Source organism: Sander lucioperca, chromosome 2 (assembly GCF_008315115.2).
Source record: "Sander lucioperca isolate FBNREF2018 chromosome 2, SLUC_FBN_1.2, whole genome shotgun sequence".
NCBI lineage: Eukaryota > Metazoa > Chordata > Actinopteri > Perciformes > Percidae > Sander > Sander lucioperca.
In genome coordinates, this window is record NC_050174.1 from 32,876,312 (window position 1) to 32,891,357 (window position 15,046).

Below are 15,046 nucleotides of genomic sequence, written 5' to 3' on the forward strand. Positions count from 1 at the left end.
TGGGACACGATATAGTGTATGCTAAAGGGTTAATCTGCACAACCACCTCAACCAGAATCTGATCTGTCTAATGAGATCAGCACCAGGTGCTGACTAATGGGTTGGGAGGAAATTAACATTCAACTTACATGAAATGTTCCAACCCGTTCTCATTCCGAACTCGTAAAATAAGGACGTTTGGACAGTGGCTGTCAGCATCTGATGCGACGAAAAAGGCGTCTTTCAGCGTGTTTGTGTAACGCACCGGGGAGAGCAGCAGTTAGAGAGGATTTAGAGAGTAGTATGTAAGGAGGTTGGTTGGGGGGGTGGATGGGTCAAACACAGGACTTTCACCAGGAGAGAGGGGTTCACGTCACGCTTGTCACGCTGGCTATAGTCGCTTTTTACTTTCCTCCCGCGTGTCACAGAACCATAAGCCCACCCACGACCTTTTGACGTTTACTTATAGCGCTATAGGGACGGCAATAGTCCTGACCAAGCGCGTTTACTTACAGCGCTAAAGGGACGGCGATAGTCCCGACCAAGCGCGTTTACTTACAGCGCTAAAGGGACGGCGATAGTCCCGACCAAGCGCGTTTACTTATATACTTATATTGGCCAGGTTCGGGCTCGGGCAGAGAATCTAAACTCTAGCGCATATGGTTTGGATCAAACTGAAAAGTGTGAAAGGTCCCTGAATGACTTCAGGGAAAGCCATTGCAAACAGAAAAGTTTTAATGTGGTGATTCTTACGTTCGCTTGCAGGACAAAACTTTCCGTTATTTGAGCCAAGGGTGGTGTAGAGACGACAACATCTGGATCCGGGGTTCAGCCAGTCGATGAAATCGTCCACCCAGGAGTTAGCAGGAATAGCCAAGTAGGATCTGCACAACATCACATCAGCAGGGGTTGAAGGAAGAAGACAGGACACACTGACTACATTAACATGCACATTATATTCTGGTTTTTGCCCTTATTCCGAAAAAGACAACCTTCCTCTAAGCTGTTTACACAGCTAATGAAAGAGAATATTCCTCTAATATTCCCGTTTACATTTAGCCATGTTAAACAGGATGTTAAACAGGATGTTTCCAGCGTGTTCCAGCGGTGGAGGACTTGTTTGAGCGTGATGAACATTTAGGGTCCTATTTTAACGATCTCAGCGCACGGCGTGAAGCGCCTGGTGCAGGTGTGTTTAGGGCGTGTCCTAATCCACTTTTGCTAGTTTGACGGTGGAAAAAAGGGTCCGTGTGCCGGGTGCATGGTTCTAAAGGGTTGTACTTAGTGTCTTCATTAATCAGAGGGGTGTTTTGGGCGTAACATGCAATCAACCAATCAGAGATCATCTCCCATTCCCTTTAAAAGACAGGCGCGTTTGGACCTTGGAGCATTGCTATTATGATGGAGGATTTACACCGTAATATTTTTATTTGTAATGTGTGTAATGTCTGTGTGTGTGTGTGTGTGTGTGTGTCCCTGTGTGTGTAACAAGCATAGTGTGCGCGAGCCTAGGAGCATTTTACTAATGCTCTGTTAAAATAACAATGAAATGCTGCGTTACTGACTTTAGACCAGGTTTTTGTTGGTCAATGGTGCCATCACTTCCCGCTGCCTCAAGATAGCAATACTCCCAGAATGCACCTGAATACACCTCCCTGTAAGACCAGCACACCCAGAATGCACCTGAACACACCTCCCTGTAAGACCAGCACACCCATGGGCCACAGATGGGGTCAGGTGCATTTGCTATTTAAACGACGTGGGCGCTGGACGGGAAACTGACAACTGCGTCGATCTTAAACTAGCAGAGACACTTGCGTCGGGCTTTGTGCTGCACCGGGTGCGAGATAGGACCCAATGTCCCTCTTTCATTCCTTCAACCAGCTTCTTGAAAAGGTCACCTCATATCCAAAAACCTGTTGATATCCAAGTCTTTGATCATGTTTAATAGTAGCTGTGTTTCTCCTTCTTATCAGGTCTGCAGCCCTGCAAACTGTTGGCCGGTTGGTTTGTGTACAGTAATCATAGCAACGCACAGAGCTGGCCGTATGCCGTAAACAGGTGAGAGGCCGTAAACTGACGAGACTGCACCACTGGCTGTGTCCCAGACAGCAACCAATAAATAATCCTCCTTATCTCCAGGAAACAAATGTGTGTTGTAAATTAAAATCCCTCTAACGGTCACAACCCCTTCAAGTCCTCTCTAGCTGATAAGGATAACGTTTTATTGTTCCTATTCATCAGCGTGTTCGTAAGCAGCCGGTGATTAACGGGGATATTTTTGGGTGTTTGCTCTCTACGCCTGGCCCGTTATCTACGACTCATGCAACCCAGTTCATCATTAACTCGTCTGATTGGTTAGTATGTTGGAGGTTGCTCCTACCATATCAGCAGGTTCAAGGATCTGTCAGTGAGAAATAATAATCTGAAGGCCAAACAGAGAAACACTGAACTGAGCAGTGGAACCGGCTGTAATGTTCAGCTTAGGATAACGTTGACATTTTTCATGTTTACATGTTTTACAATGTTTTCATATCCAAATGACTGATAGGAACAACAATCTTTGAAATTGGTCCAGGATTAAGAAAGACAAGCTGTTGAAACAGCCCCGAAATCACCATCACCAAACCCCACCAGACTCCATATAAATAATCAGGACTTTTAGCGTGTATAGAGCCAGCATATTTCCACCAGACTCCATATAAATAATCAGGACTTTTAGCGTGTATAGAGCCAGCATATTTCCACCAGACTCCATGTAAATAATCAGGACTTTTAGCGTGTATAGAGCCAGCATATCTCCACCAGACTCCATGTAAATAATCAGGACTTTTAGCGTATATAGAGCCAGCATATTTCCACCAGACTCCATGTAAATAATCAGGACTTTTAGCGTGTATAGAGCCAGCATATCTCCACATGTAAATGGGTGAATTAAGGGATTATTTCAACCAAACCAGAGTGGTGATTGTGAACAGTGGAAAGATGAACCAAGACGGCTTTTGATAGTTTGATTTAGTTTCTGTCCACTTTGAATGAAGTGTGTTTTACGATGTTAAAAGTCCTGATTATTTACATGGAGTCTGGTGTAGTTTGGTGATGGTGATTACGGGGCTGTTTCATGTTAAACTAAAAGGATCTTACTCTTTAACTAAAAGGTCTATCTCTCCAGGGATCCTTTCATAATGTTGTCACACACTTAGAATAATAATCTGAGTCTGTCAGCGGCAACAACAGAACTTTTAGTGGACGCTGACTGAAGATTTATCCATTATTTTTAACATTGCAGCTTGTTTTCTTGCTTAACACTGATACAATGTCAAAGATTGTTGTTCCCATCAGGCACTTAGACACAGAAAACATGAGAAAATAGGGTCCAGGCTAAGGTACAAAGGTCACAATGCGTCTGAAAGACTTTATGAGACATTCTTGTGTCCAGATTATGAAATTGAAGAAACTCACAGTTCAGGGTAGTTGGTGGCGTACTGGATCTTCTGGGTGAGTGAGAACTGATCGCAGCCCGTGCTGGAGCAGACTGCGTTCATGCCGTCCACGGTGGTGAAGTTGAAGCCTCTTTTTGTTACAAAATAAACAGGGACTCCCACTTCAAAGTACTTGTAGAGATAGTGGAAATAGTCCAACATGTAGGAGCCCTGCAGAGAAAACAGAACAGGTCTTTGTCAGGGTCAACCCATTCTCAGTCTGAACGCGTAAAATACGAACGTTTGGACAGTGGCTGTCAGCGTCAGATAGGACGTAAAAAAGCGCCCTTCAGCGTGTGTGTAGAACGTACCGGGGAGAGCAGCAGCTACACGGGGTTTGAAGATGACATAACACTAAGAGAGACTACGGTAGTGAGTAGAATGTAAGGCCAAAATTCCACGTAGGGAGGTAGGTTGGGGGGGTGGATGGGTCGAACAACTCAGGACTTTCACCCAGGAGACCTAACGGAAACGTAAGCCCTCCCACGACCTTTTCCTTGACATAACTGCGTCAAAAGGGACGCCAATAGTCCCGACCAAGCGCGTTTAGATGAAGCACGTTATATGACGCTAAAGGAGACTTTTAGCGTCAATAATAACGACAAAGGCACCTGACCAAGGGTCGGTGTTTTACGAGATGGGAGTGAGAATCTGTTGTCACGTTATGTTGGGAGAGCAGTGAGCGGGCCGTGCTTTGTATTAGGGACATTGATGTATACGGATAAAAAAAAAAACGTGAAAAAAGTTCATTTTCAACAGACAACACAAGGGTTAAAAGTCTGATAGCAGACGGAATAAAGGACTTTGAACAGCGGTTTGTTTTGCTGGGTGGTGCCCTAATAAATAAGTATAATAATAATAATATAAAGTATAGAGCGCCAGCCTGAGGGCAATAATGTAAACTGTGAGGACAGAACATGGGCGTGTTGGTCCATAATTTGTTTGGCTTTTTGTACTACACGTTTATAATCTCTCTCTCTCTCTCTCTCTCTCTATATATATATATATATATATATGCATGTATGTATATATATATATATATATATATATATATATATATATATATATATATGCATGTATGTATATATATATATATACATACATGCATATATATATATATGCATGTATGTATATATATATATATGCATGTATGTATATATATATATATATATATATATGCATGTATATATATATATATATATATACATACATGCATATATATATATATATGCATGTATGTATATATATATATATATATATATATATATACGCATGTATTGTATATATATATATGTATATATATACATACATGTTTGTATATATATACATATATATATGTATATATACAGTATATATATATATATACATACATGTATGTATATATATATATATATATATATACGTATGTATAAGTATGTATATATATATATATGCATGTATGTATATACATACATGTATGTATATATATATATGCATACATGTATGTATATATATATATGCATACATGTGTGTATATATATATGCATACATGTGTGTATATATATATATATACATACATGTATGTATATATATATATGCATACATGTATGTATATATATATATATGCATACATGTGTGTATATATATATGCATACATGTGTGTATATATATATATACATACATGTATGTATATATATATGCATACATGTATGTATATATATATATATGCATACATGTGTGTATATATATATGCATACATGTGTGTATATATATATATACATACATGTATGTATATATATATGCATACATGTATGTATATATATATATGCATACATGTGTGTATATATATATGCATACATGTGTGTATATATATATATACATACATGTATGTATATATATATGCATACATGTATGTATATATATATATATGCATACATGTATGTATATATATATATATATATATATATATATATATATATATATATGTATATGTATGTATGTATGGTATTCTTCATGCATTTAAACCTTTCTTTAATCCTCGTCTTATCTTCCCGTTGACCGAGCAACTTTTAGAAGTTTTTTTTTTAAAGTTTGTCACTTTTATCCAAGTTTTTCCTGTCACTCTTTCCGATGTTTTCGTCGAGTTTTTTCTGCACCTTTTGGTGTTTTTGTGTGTGTGTGTGTGTGTGTGTGTGGGGTTCGCCCACGTTTTTGAAGCTTTTTCCGACATTTTTTGCTCCCGATGCATTTAACCCTTGTGATGTCTTCTCGTCGACCGAGCAACTTTTTGTTTTTCTGGGTCAAAATCTGGGCATGTTTTTCGACATTTTTGTCACTTTTTTCAACGTTCTTTTACATGTTTTTTTTTAAATGCTATAAAATCAAATAACACACCCAAATTCAAAGAAAGTAGTGACCTGAGGCCTTTATATATTATATTTATGTATAAGTATGACTGACCTGAGGCCTTTATATATTATATTTATGTATAAGTATGACTGACCTGAGGCCTTTATATATTATATTTATGTATAAGTATGACTGACCTGAGGCATAGCCAGCTCCTGATCCAGACCCACGGTCACGTTAAACATCAGGAACACGGATCCACACAGCATGAAGATGAAGACCACCATCTGATAGAGAGGACAGTTAGAGGGCCTCTGGGTGGGATAATAAGCCACCTAGGACCTGGACCTAGTTCATATGTTTATGTGTTTGAGGGACTGATGGGAACAATAATCTTTGACACTGGTCCAGTATTAAACGAGACAAACAGATGTTCAGCATCAGTTAGCGTCCACTAAAAGTTCTGTTGTTGCTGCTGACAGACTCAGATTATTATTCTAAGTGTCTGACAACATTATGGGATGGATCCCTACAGAGATAGACCTTTTAGTTAAAGAGTAAGATCCTTTTAGTTTAACATGAAACAGCCCCGAAATCACCATCACCAAACTCCACCAGACTCCATGTAAATAATCAGGACTTTTAGCGTGTATAGAGCCAGCATATTTCCACCAGACTCCATGTAAATAATCAGGACTTTTAGCGTGTATAGAGCCAGCATATCTCCACATGTAAATGGGTGAATTAAGGGTTTATTTCAACCAAACCAGAGTGGTGATTGTTGGAACAGTGGAAAGATGAACCAAGACGGCTTTTGATAGTTTTATTTAGTTTCTGTCCACTTTAAATGAAGTGTGTTTTACGATGATAAAAGTCCTGATTATTTACATGGAGTCTGGTGTAGTTTGGTGATGGTGATTTCGGGGCTGTTTCATGTTAAACTAAAAGGATCTTACTCTTTAACTAAAAGGTCTATCTCTGTAGGGATCCATCCCATAATGTTGTCAGACACTTAGAATAATAATCTGAGTCTGTCAGCAGCAACAACAGAACTTTTAGTGACTCTAACTGATGCTGAACATTTGTCCTGTAGGGTTACATTGCATCCCATTAGATGCAAAAACAAAAAAATAGGGTCCAGGTTGAAAAATATATACAGCAGATGTTGAATAAATGTCTCATGTTGTATGTTTACCACTATGATCCTGGTGTAACTGTGTAGCAGAACAGGGGCGTAGTATTTTCTCATGAGGGGCAGCAGGAAGCCCTCGTTTGGTTCGTTGGACCGCTGGGTCGACACGGTGACGCAGCACGCCAGCTCACAGCGGTTGTTGTCTTGGCGCCGGGCGTCCAGCGACAGCAGCGCCACAAAGGCCGTCATCTGGAGGACGAAGTCCATGAGCACGGCCAGAGCGGCGTACAGAGCAAAGGATCGCACCGCTGGCATGGTGGACAGGGCGCCTGGGGGGCAGAACACACACACACACACACAGGTAGAGATAAAAGGGGTTAAAACACTCCCAGTGTCTGTGTGTGTGTGTGTGTGTGTGTGTCTATAGTTGTGTGTGTGTGTGTGTGTGTGTGTGTGTGTGTATGTGTATCTCTGTCTGTGTGTGTCTGTCTCTGTGTGTGGGGGGGGTGTGTGTGTGTGTGTGTGTGTGTGTATGGGTCTGTGTGTGTGTGTGTGTGTGTGTGGGTCTGTGTGTGTGTGTGTGTGTGTGTGTGTGTTTGTGTGGGTCTGTGTGTGTGTGTGTGTGTGTGTGTGTGTCTCTGTGTGTGTGTGTGTGTGTGTGTGTGTGTTTGTGTGGGTCTGTGTGTGTGTGTGTGTCTCTGTCTGTGTGTGTCTGTCTCTGTGTGTGTGTGTATCTGTGTGTGTGTGTGTGTGTGTGTGTGTTTCTGTGTGTGTGTGTGTGTGTGTGTGTGTGTGTGTGTGTGTGAGACTGTTCTGGAAAATATTGACGCAGCGTTTTCATCAAGTCTCGATGCAGATCGACGTATTCTGATGAACAGGTTCCTATAATATCGTACCAAAACTTATGCAAAACTATTCACAAGATATCCTACAAAATTACTTGTGTCGAGTATATATAGTATACAAAGAAACCAAAATCTGTTCTTTACAAAAGTGCATCAAAAACAACTTCTTTCAAATCTTACAACTATCATCTCACACACACACGTCCTGCTGTTGATCTCTGCAATAGTGCAAATTACATTTACATTTTTAAAAACATCTGTTTTTGTGTTTTCTCCTTAACTTCTTCAGGACATGAACACCTGTTTCCTGGTGAAAGTCTTGTGTTTTCTCCTTAACTTCTGCAGGACATGAACACCTGTTTCCTGGTGAAAGTCTTGTGTTTTCTCCTTAACTTCTGCAGGACATGAACACCTGTTTCCTGGTGAAAGTCTTGTGTTTTCTCCTTAACTTCTTCAGGACATGAACACCTGTTTCCTGGTGAAAGTCTTGTGTTTTCTCCTTAACTTCTGCAGGACATGAACACCTGTTTCCTGGGTGAAAGTCTTGTGTTTTCTCCAATTCTTCAGGACATGAACACCTGTTTCCTGGTGAAAGTCTTGTGTTTTCTCCTTAACTTCTGCAGGACATGAACACCTGTTTCCTGGGTGAAAGTCTTGTGTTTTCTCCAATTCTTCAGGACATGAACACCTGTTTCCTGGTGAAAGTCTTGTGTTTTCTCCAATTCTTCAGGACATGAACACCTGTTTCCTGGTGAAAGTCTTGTGTTTTCTCCTTAACTTCTTCAGGACATGAACACCGGTTTCCTGGTGAAAGTCTTGTGTTTTCTCCTTAACTTCTTCAGGACATGAACACCTGTTTCCTGGGTGAAAGTCTTGTGTTTTCTCCTTAACTTCTTCAGGACATGAACACCTGTTTCCTGGGTGAAAGTCTTGTGTTTTCTCCTTAACTTCTTCAGGACATGAACACCTGTTTCCTGGGTGAAAGTCTTGTGTTTTCTCCTTAACTTCTGCAGGACATGATCGCCTGTTTCCTGGGTGACAGTCTTGTGTTTTCTCCTTAACTTCTTCAGGACATGAACACCTGTTTCCTGGGTGAAAGTCTTGTGTTTTCTCCTTAACTTCTTCAGGACATGAACACCTGTTTCCTGGGTGAAAGTCTTGTGTTTTCTCCAATTCTTCAGGACATGAACACCTGTTTCCTGGTGAAAGTCTTGTGTTTTCTCCTTAACTTCTGCAGGACATGAACACCTGTTTCCTGGGTGAAAGTCTTGTGTTTTCTCCAATTCTTCAGGACATGAACACCTGTTTCCTGGTGAAAGTCTTGTGTTTTCTCCAATTCTTCAGGACATGAACACCTGTTTCCTGGTGAAAGTCTTGTGTTTTCTCCTTAACTTCTTCAGGACATGAACACCGGTTTCCTGGTGAAAGTCTTGTGTTTTCTCCTTAACTTCTTCAGGACATGAACACCTGTTTCCTGGTGAAAGTCTTGTGTTTTCTCCTTAACTTCTTCAGGACATGAACACCTGTTTCCTGGTGAAAGTCTTGTGTTTTCTCCTTAACTTCTTCAGGACATGAACTCTGCTCCCCTGTGTTTTAGGAGCCAAAAACCTGCCTGCAAAACATGTGCAGCTACAAACCAAGAACAAAGACTAAATGACAGCTCAGCTCTTATATACCAGCTGATATGTCAGTGTACCTGCTGCACTTTGCTAGTTTTTGCAAAAGTTCCTACCTAGAAAGAAGCAGATGGACTCGGAGAGACTGCACAGGAGCATGCTGGGAGCTACGTTTCCAAGTACACGACCAATGTGTTCCTCTCTCTTCTCTCCCGGCCTCCGTACGTCTCTCTGCAAAAAAAAAAAAGAAAGAGTACGGTAACATCAGGCTGCCAGGAAGTGCTCCAAGTTTTGAAACAAAAATTACTTGTTTCACTGTCAGAATTCAATCCATTCAGCCTGATAAAATTTGGAAAGTTTAGAAGAGTTGCCCGATTCTGTTTGGGTCTGTTCATTATACATCCCTGAAAGTGACATCCATACACACCTGGTACTCCAGAACAAAGATGAAGATGTTGTCGGCTCCGACGGCGAGCACCAGGAAAGGCACGACCTGCAGAATAACCAGCGAGGACGGGATGCCGATCCAGGAGTAGAAACCCATGGAGGCCAGAACCGAACAGCCGACCACCAGGATCCCGCCCAGACCCACCAGAAACTTAGAGTCCACCTACAGGACGCAGAGGAACATGCAGTATTTAGGTCCTTTACTGCAGTACTGGAATAAATGTACTTAGTTACATTCCACCGCTGGACCACACTGCAGTTTGTGAAATGTTCACGTAATTTAACGTAATGTAATCAATTGATGTGTGTACACAGACATGATTATCTCGTTTTGTTTCATGATGGTCAGCACATTTTTAAACTAATGGATTTCAGTGGGAAACATCTTTCGTGATCACAGCACGATTCTTTCTGCCAGTCGAGCTGCAGCAGAGAAGCTGTATACAGCTTTGCTATTATTGGTATTTTTAGCCCTATAACCGCTGTTTTGGTTTACGTTTCCATGACACGCGGGACTACAACGGGACGGTTGGGTTTAGGTAAAGAAGAACGGGACAGTTGGGTTTAGGTAGAGAAGAACGGGACAGTTGGGTTTAGGAAAAGAAGAATGGGACAGTTGGGTCTAGGTAAAGAAGAACGGGACGGTTGGGTTTAGGTAAAGAAGAACAGGGCAGTTGGGTTTAGGTAAAGAAGAACGGGGCAGTTGTGTTTAGGTAAAGAAGAACGGGACGGTTGGGTTTAGGTAAAGAAGAACGGGGCAGTTGTGTTTAGGTAAAGAAGAACGGGGCAGTTGTGTTTAGGTAAAGAAGAACGGGACGGTTGGGTTTAGGTAAAGAAGAACGGGGCAGTTGTGTTTAGGTAAAGAAGAACGGGACAGTTGGGTTTAGGTAAAGAAGAACGGGGCAGTTGTGTTTAGGTAAAGAAGAACGGGACGGTTGGGTTTAGGTAAAGAAGAACGGGGCAGCTGGGTTTAGGTAAAGAAGAACAGGACGGTTGGGTTTAGGAAAATGTGACACGCGGGACACGACCCCCGGTCTGGCGTCTGGAGCTCAGTGCCGCCCAAGACCGTTGGGATTGGTTTAAAGAAATGCAAACAACCCAGGGAGTTTTTTTCCGCCTATCCCAGAATGCATCTATGGTGAAGCCGGACCAAAGTATTAAACATTAGCCACATTTTCGTATGGTTCATCATAAGGGGAGCAGTAACGTCTAAATGGCAATCCATCCAATGATTGTTGACTAGTCTGGGCCCAAGTCGTAGAACGACCAACTGCGAGAGACTAAAGAAACTGAGTAAAGTGATAATTATAACAAAGGTTAAGTCTTACCAGTATGCGTTTCCAGGAAGAGTACTCCCCCAGCGCCACCGCGATGTAAACAAAGATGACAGCATAGCTGATCATGAAGATGGGGATGTCTTCAGCTGTTGTCCGATTAATCTCATCCTCCAGAGACCTCTGTAGACCGATGGGAGGCCAGAGAGAAGGAAAGGGTTAGGGCAGGGGTGTCAAACTCATTTTCACTAAGGCCGCCTGCACACTGGCTGCGTGTCAGCTGCTCAGCTGCGTGGCGTTTTCTATGTCTTTGCACACCAGAAATGTGTCTGACGCGGTGCTGCTGCTGCTAGCCTTGTCTGGACACATGGATGTTTCCCATAAACATAAATATATACTGGTCTGATTACAGCAACAACAATGTTGGCAGTATTGACGGCGAAATAGGCTCCAGAATATTTCCTTCTGTATTGACATGTGCAATATTTAAAACATCTATAATTATTTATTATTATGTTTTTTAATGACATTTATATCTGCATATATGTAAAAAACCGCGAGACTTCCAAACATCAAAATGTCATGTATTAAATGTATTCGTGTCAAAATGATATATAAACATCCTTTCGTATTCTATGTTGCCTGGAAATGCTTCCAACACGCTTGCATGTCGCGTGAAAAATTGCCGTCGGTCCTATTTCTAGCATGCACACGTTTTCGGCACGGCTCGAGCTGTGCCTGAGACGTGCGTGTCACACAGGCAGTGTGCACGCTCTAACCTGTTACCATGGGAGCCGAAATAAAAACGGACACGCCACAAAGCTGACACGCTCACGCCTAAAGGGCCACACTGGAAAATGAAAATCACATCAAGGGCCGAATACTTACTGACAGGCTTTTATTGAGAAAAGTCACATATCTTTTACTATATTACTGCATGATGCTTTTTCCGACTTTTGTCGCATTTTTGTCGACATAAAGTCCTAAAAAGTCAGCAAAAAAGTTCCTTATCCATAGGGTTGGGTAACGAAACGCGTAAATGTAGACGTAAATGGTAATAACGAGACGGAATAAGAATAACATTTTGGTGCCTGACTTTTTTTTTACTGGCCCCTGGTGGTCCGGCGTCAACTTGCATGACGTCAGTGCCGCTACTCAGCACACTTGTTGATCAGAACTGATAGTGAGAGGATCAATGAAGATGGCGAAGGCAAAACGCTCCAAGGTTTGGCTGCATTTCACGTCTAAGGATGCAGACTCTGACACATGCAACAGATGCCTTAAACCAATGTCATGCAAGGGAGGTAACACGTCCAATTTGATGAAACATCTGGCGACACATGGAGACTGTTTAAAAGCCGAACAATGCACCGTGTTTAATAACCTACGTGACGCAAGGCCAAGCACTTCAACAGCAGCTGCCAGTGTCGGCCTCGCCGGACAAACTGAAGAGAGTCCCAGCCCTGCCAGTGTGGTGGTGGACATCACAGATAAAGATGATGACGATGTCAGCAGTCGTTCCTCTTCGTCTAGTCTAGTAATGTAATGCCAACCGCAAATCTTGCATATCAAGTAGGCTAGCAAAACCGTTGCCATTAATTTCGTTTGAGAACTGTTTAAGCACTGGAACCGAGTAGGCATGGTATCGGATAAAACCCAACCCTACTTATCCATCATAGTGTTTAGCAAATCAAGCAAATAAAAGATTACATTACATTACATGCATCTTGTTTCACAGCCTGAATATAAAAACTATCTGCCTCTGTAGGAATTTCTGAGTCTCAAAGTCGGCAAATCTGCCAAATTCTGCTTTAAGTGTCACGTAATTACAGTTTTAAAAACTGCCTTTTTGGATTTGTGGCACAACAAGATTAAAACTTGTGAGGGGCCAGGTTTGGCCCGTGGGCCTTGAGTTTGACACATGTGGGTCAGGGGGTAGAAAAAGAGGAGGCAGAAGTTTTCGCCATTACTGATTACTTCTTTTTTGAGCATTTTGCCGATATTAGATACGATGAGACGATAGAAAGCAGGGATCAGGGGCAGAGCGAATGGGGAGCTTCTGGGACTCCAGCCCCAAATGTTTTCTCCAAAGCCCGAATCTTTGAGGGTTTTTAAAATAACTTCAACTTCATGTCATTTCTCTTCAGTCTCTCTTATGCTATTTACACCAAAGTCCTTCCCTTTGCCTATGTTCTGTTACCTAAAAATAGAAACATCAGACAGTTTTTGCCTCGTATTTTAGTGTCAGGAGGGAAAATCATCAACATTTGTTGTGTTGTGGTATGGATTGATGAAGACAGTTGGAGAACAGTTAGATATAAAACAGGATGTCTGCTCTAGTCCCTTTTTTAGGCATTCTTTTATCAAATGGCTGGAAAAAGCAGTGTTATAACCGCTGCCGTAAATGGAGGATGCCCCCGGGCCCCTTCTAGATTTGGGCTAACCCCTAAATGTTTACTTCTGGCTCCGCCTCTGCCAGGGATGTCTGTGAAGGTTCTCAGTCATCCAGGTCATAGTATCCAAGGAAATGTAAATTTTAGGGCAACTGGACTAAAGCAGTTTGAAGACGTTTCGTCTCTCCCTCGTCTTTAAACTGGTTTGGATCATACTTAAAGAACAAAGATGACTTTGTGTCTATAGGTAATTACACAACTGAGCGGACAAATATGACATGCAGAGTTCCCCAAGGCTCCATTCTGGGTCCTCTGTCTTCTGTTTTACATCTACATACTTCCACTGGCTCAGATTATGGAAAACAACATAAGTTATCATATTATGCAGACGACACACACATTTACATAACAAAATAACCATGGGGACTATGGTCCAATGCAAACACATATATAAGTGTTTTCAACAAATCCTCACTGTTGAAACGACAGTCGTTATGGTCGCTGGGAGGCATGAAAGGACTTCATCCCTTCCCAGGAAAACTAAACAAGCGCTCACATTTGGCCCAGGGTTTGCTGCATAGACTGTATAAGTGAAGTACCTCTGCCATGTACGCAAAGGTGAAGTTGGCGGCCGGATTCTTCTTGTAGTCCTGGACGATTTTAAGAAACTCCGTCTCCCACTGCATGGCCACTTTTAACTTTGGGTTGTTGCGAGCAAAGTTGTTGAGCGAGAAGGTCAGGATGAAAGCCTCGGCATTGGTGAAGTCGTCATCTGGGAAAAAGCAAGACGTATAAAGTTCAGAGGGCGCCCTTTTTCGTGTTTATTGGGTTAGGTATTTTGTATTTTATGTGTAAAAGATGGTGCTGGAAGTGACTCACTCTGGTAGCCTCCTACAGCCAGAAAGGGGAAGACGGGAGCTCCGTAATCAGCCATGCAGCTCATGTCTAAACCAGTGATGTCTTTGAAGGACAAGGGAGAGCTGAAGAGAAGAAATGATACAAGAGAAAGGTTACGTTAACCCTTGTGTTGTCTCCTGGGTCAAAAATCAACACTTTTTTTTTTACGTTTAATGGTTCTTTTCACTACCATGTATAAACACCACTAACACCAACTTACTACCACTACAGTTTTACACTTTTTTTGGAATTCGTGGTCAATTAAATTGATGACTCAAGAATTATACCTAATTCTTGAGTTAAAGAAGCAGAAATTATGAATTATGTAGACTAATATTAAAGGGAGGTCAACGTTCAGCGAGGATACTGTTTCGAAACATTTCAATTTCTTTTCTTTTTTTTTAAGATTATTTTTTGGGGCTTTTTTCCCTTTATTTCAGAGTGAGTGACAGTAGATAGACAGGAAAGGTGGGAGAGAGATGGGCGATTACATTACATTACATTACATGTCATGTAAAAAAAAAAAAATATATATATATTATTTTTTTAGCTTCGGAGCGAGTAGCGACTCAAGCGTCATAGTCAGTAGCGGAGATAGCGGAGATAGCGTGGGTGCTTGGGTGCAGCTGCCCCAGGGCCCCGTGCCAATTAGG

At 41.7% G+C, this 15,046-nt stretch overlaps 1 protein-coding gene across 1 annotated transcript in view; it reads right to left on the minus strand.

Annotated features, from left to right (window-relative positions):
* The window catches only part of npc1l1 (NPC1-like 1), a 42,246-nt gene that overhangs the window by 11,151 nt on the left and 16,049 nt on the right, over positions 1–15,046 (minus strand). Inside the window, exons 6-14 of the mRNA XM_035999000.1 lie at positions 14,376–14,476; positions 14,096–14,268; positions 11,158–11,286; positions 9,810–9,992; positions 9,499–9,613; positions 6,985–7,250; positions 5,987–6,076; positions 3,442–3,632; positions 733–863 (exon numbers count right to left, since the gene is read on the minus strand). Of these exons, the coding sequence (XP_035854893.1) occupies positions 733–863; positions 3,442–3,632; positions 5,987–6,076; positions 6,985–7,250; positions 9,499–9,613; positions 9,810–9,992; positions 11,158–11,286; positions 14,096–14,268; positions 14,376–14,476 (1,379 nt within the window). The remainder of the gene's footprint in view (positions 1–732; positions 864–3,441; positions 3,633–5,986; positions 6,077–6,984; positions 7,251–9,498; positions 9,614–9,809; positions 9,993–11,157; positions 11,287–14,095; positions 14,269–14,375; positions 14,477–15,046) is intronic.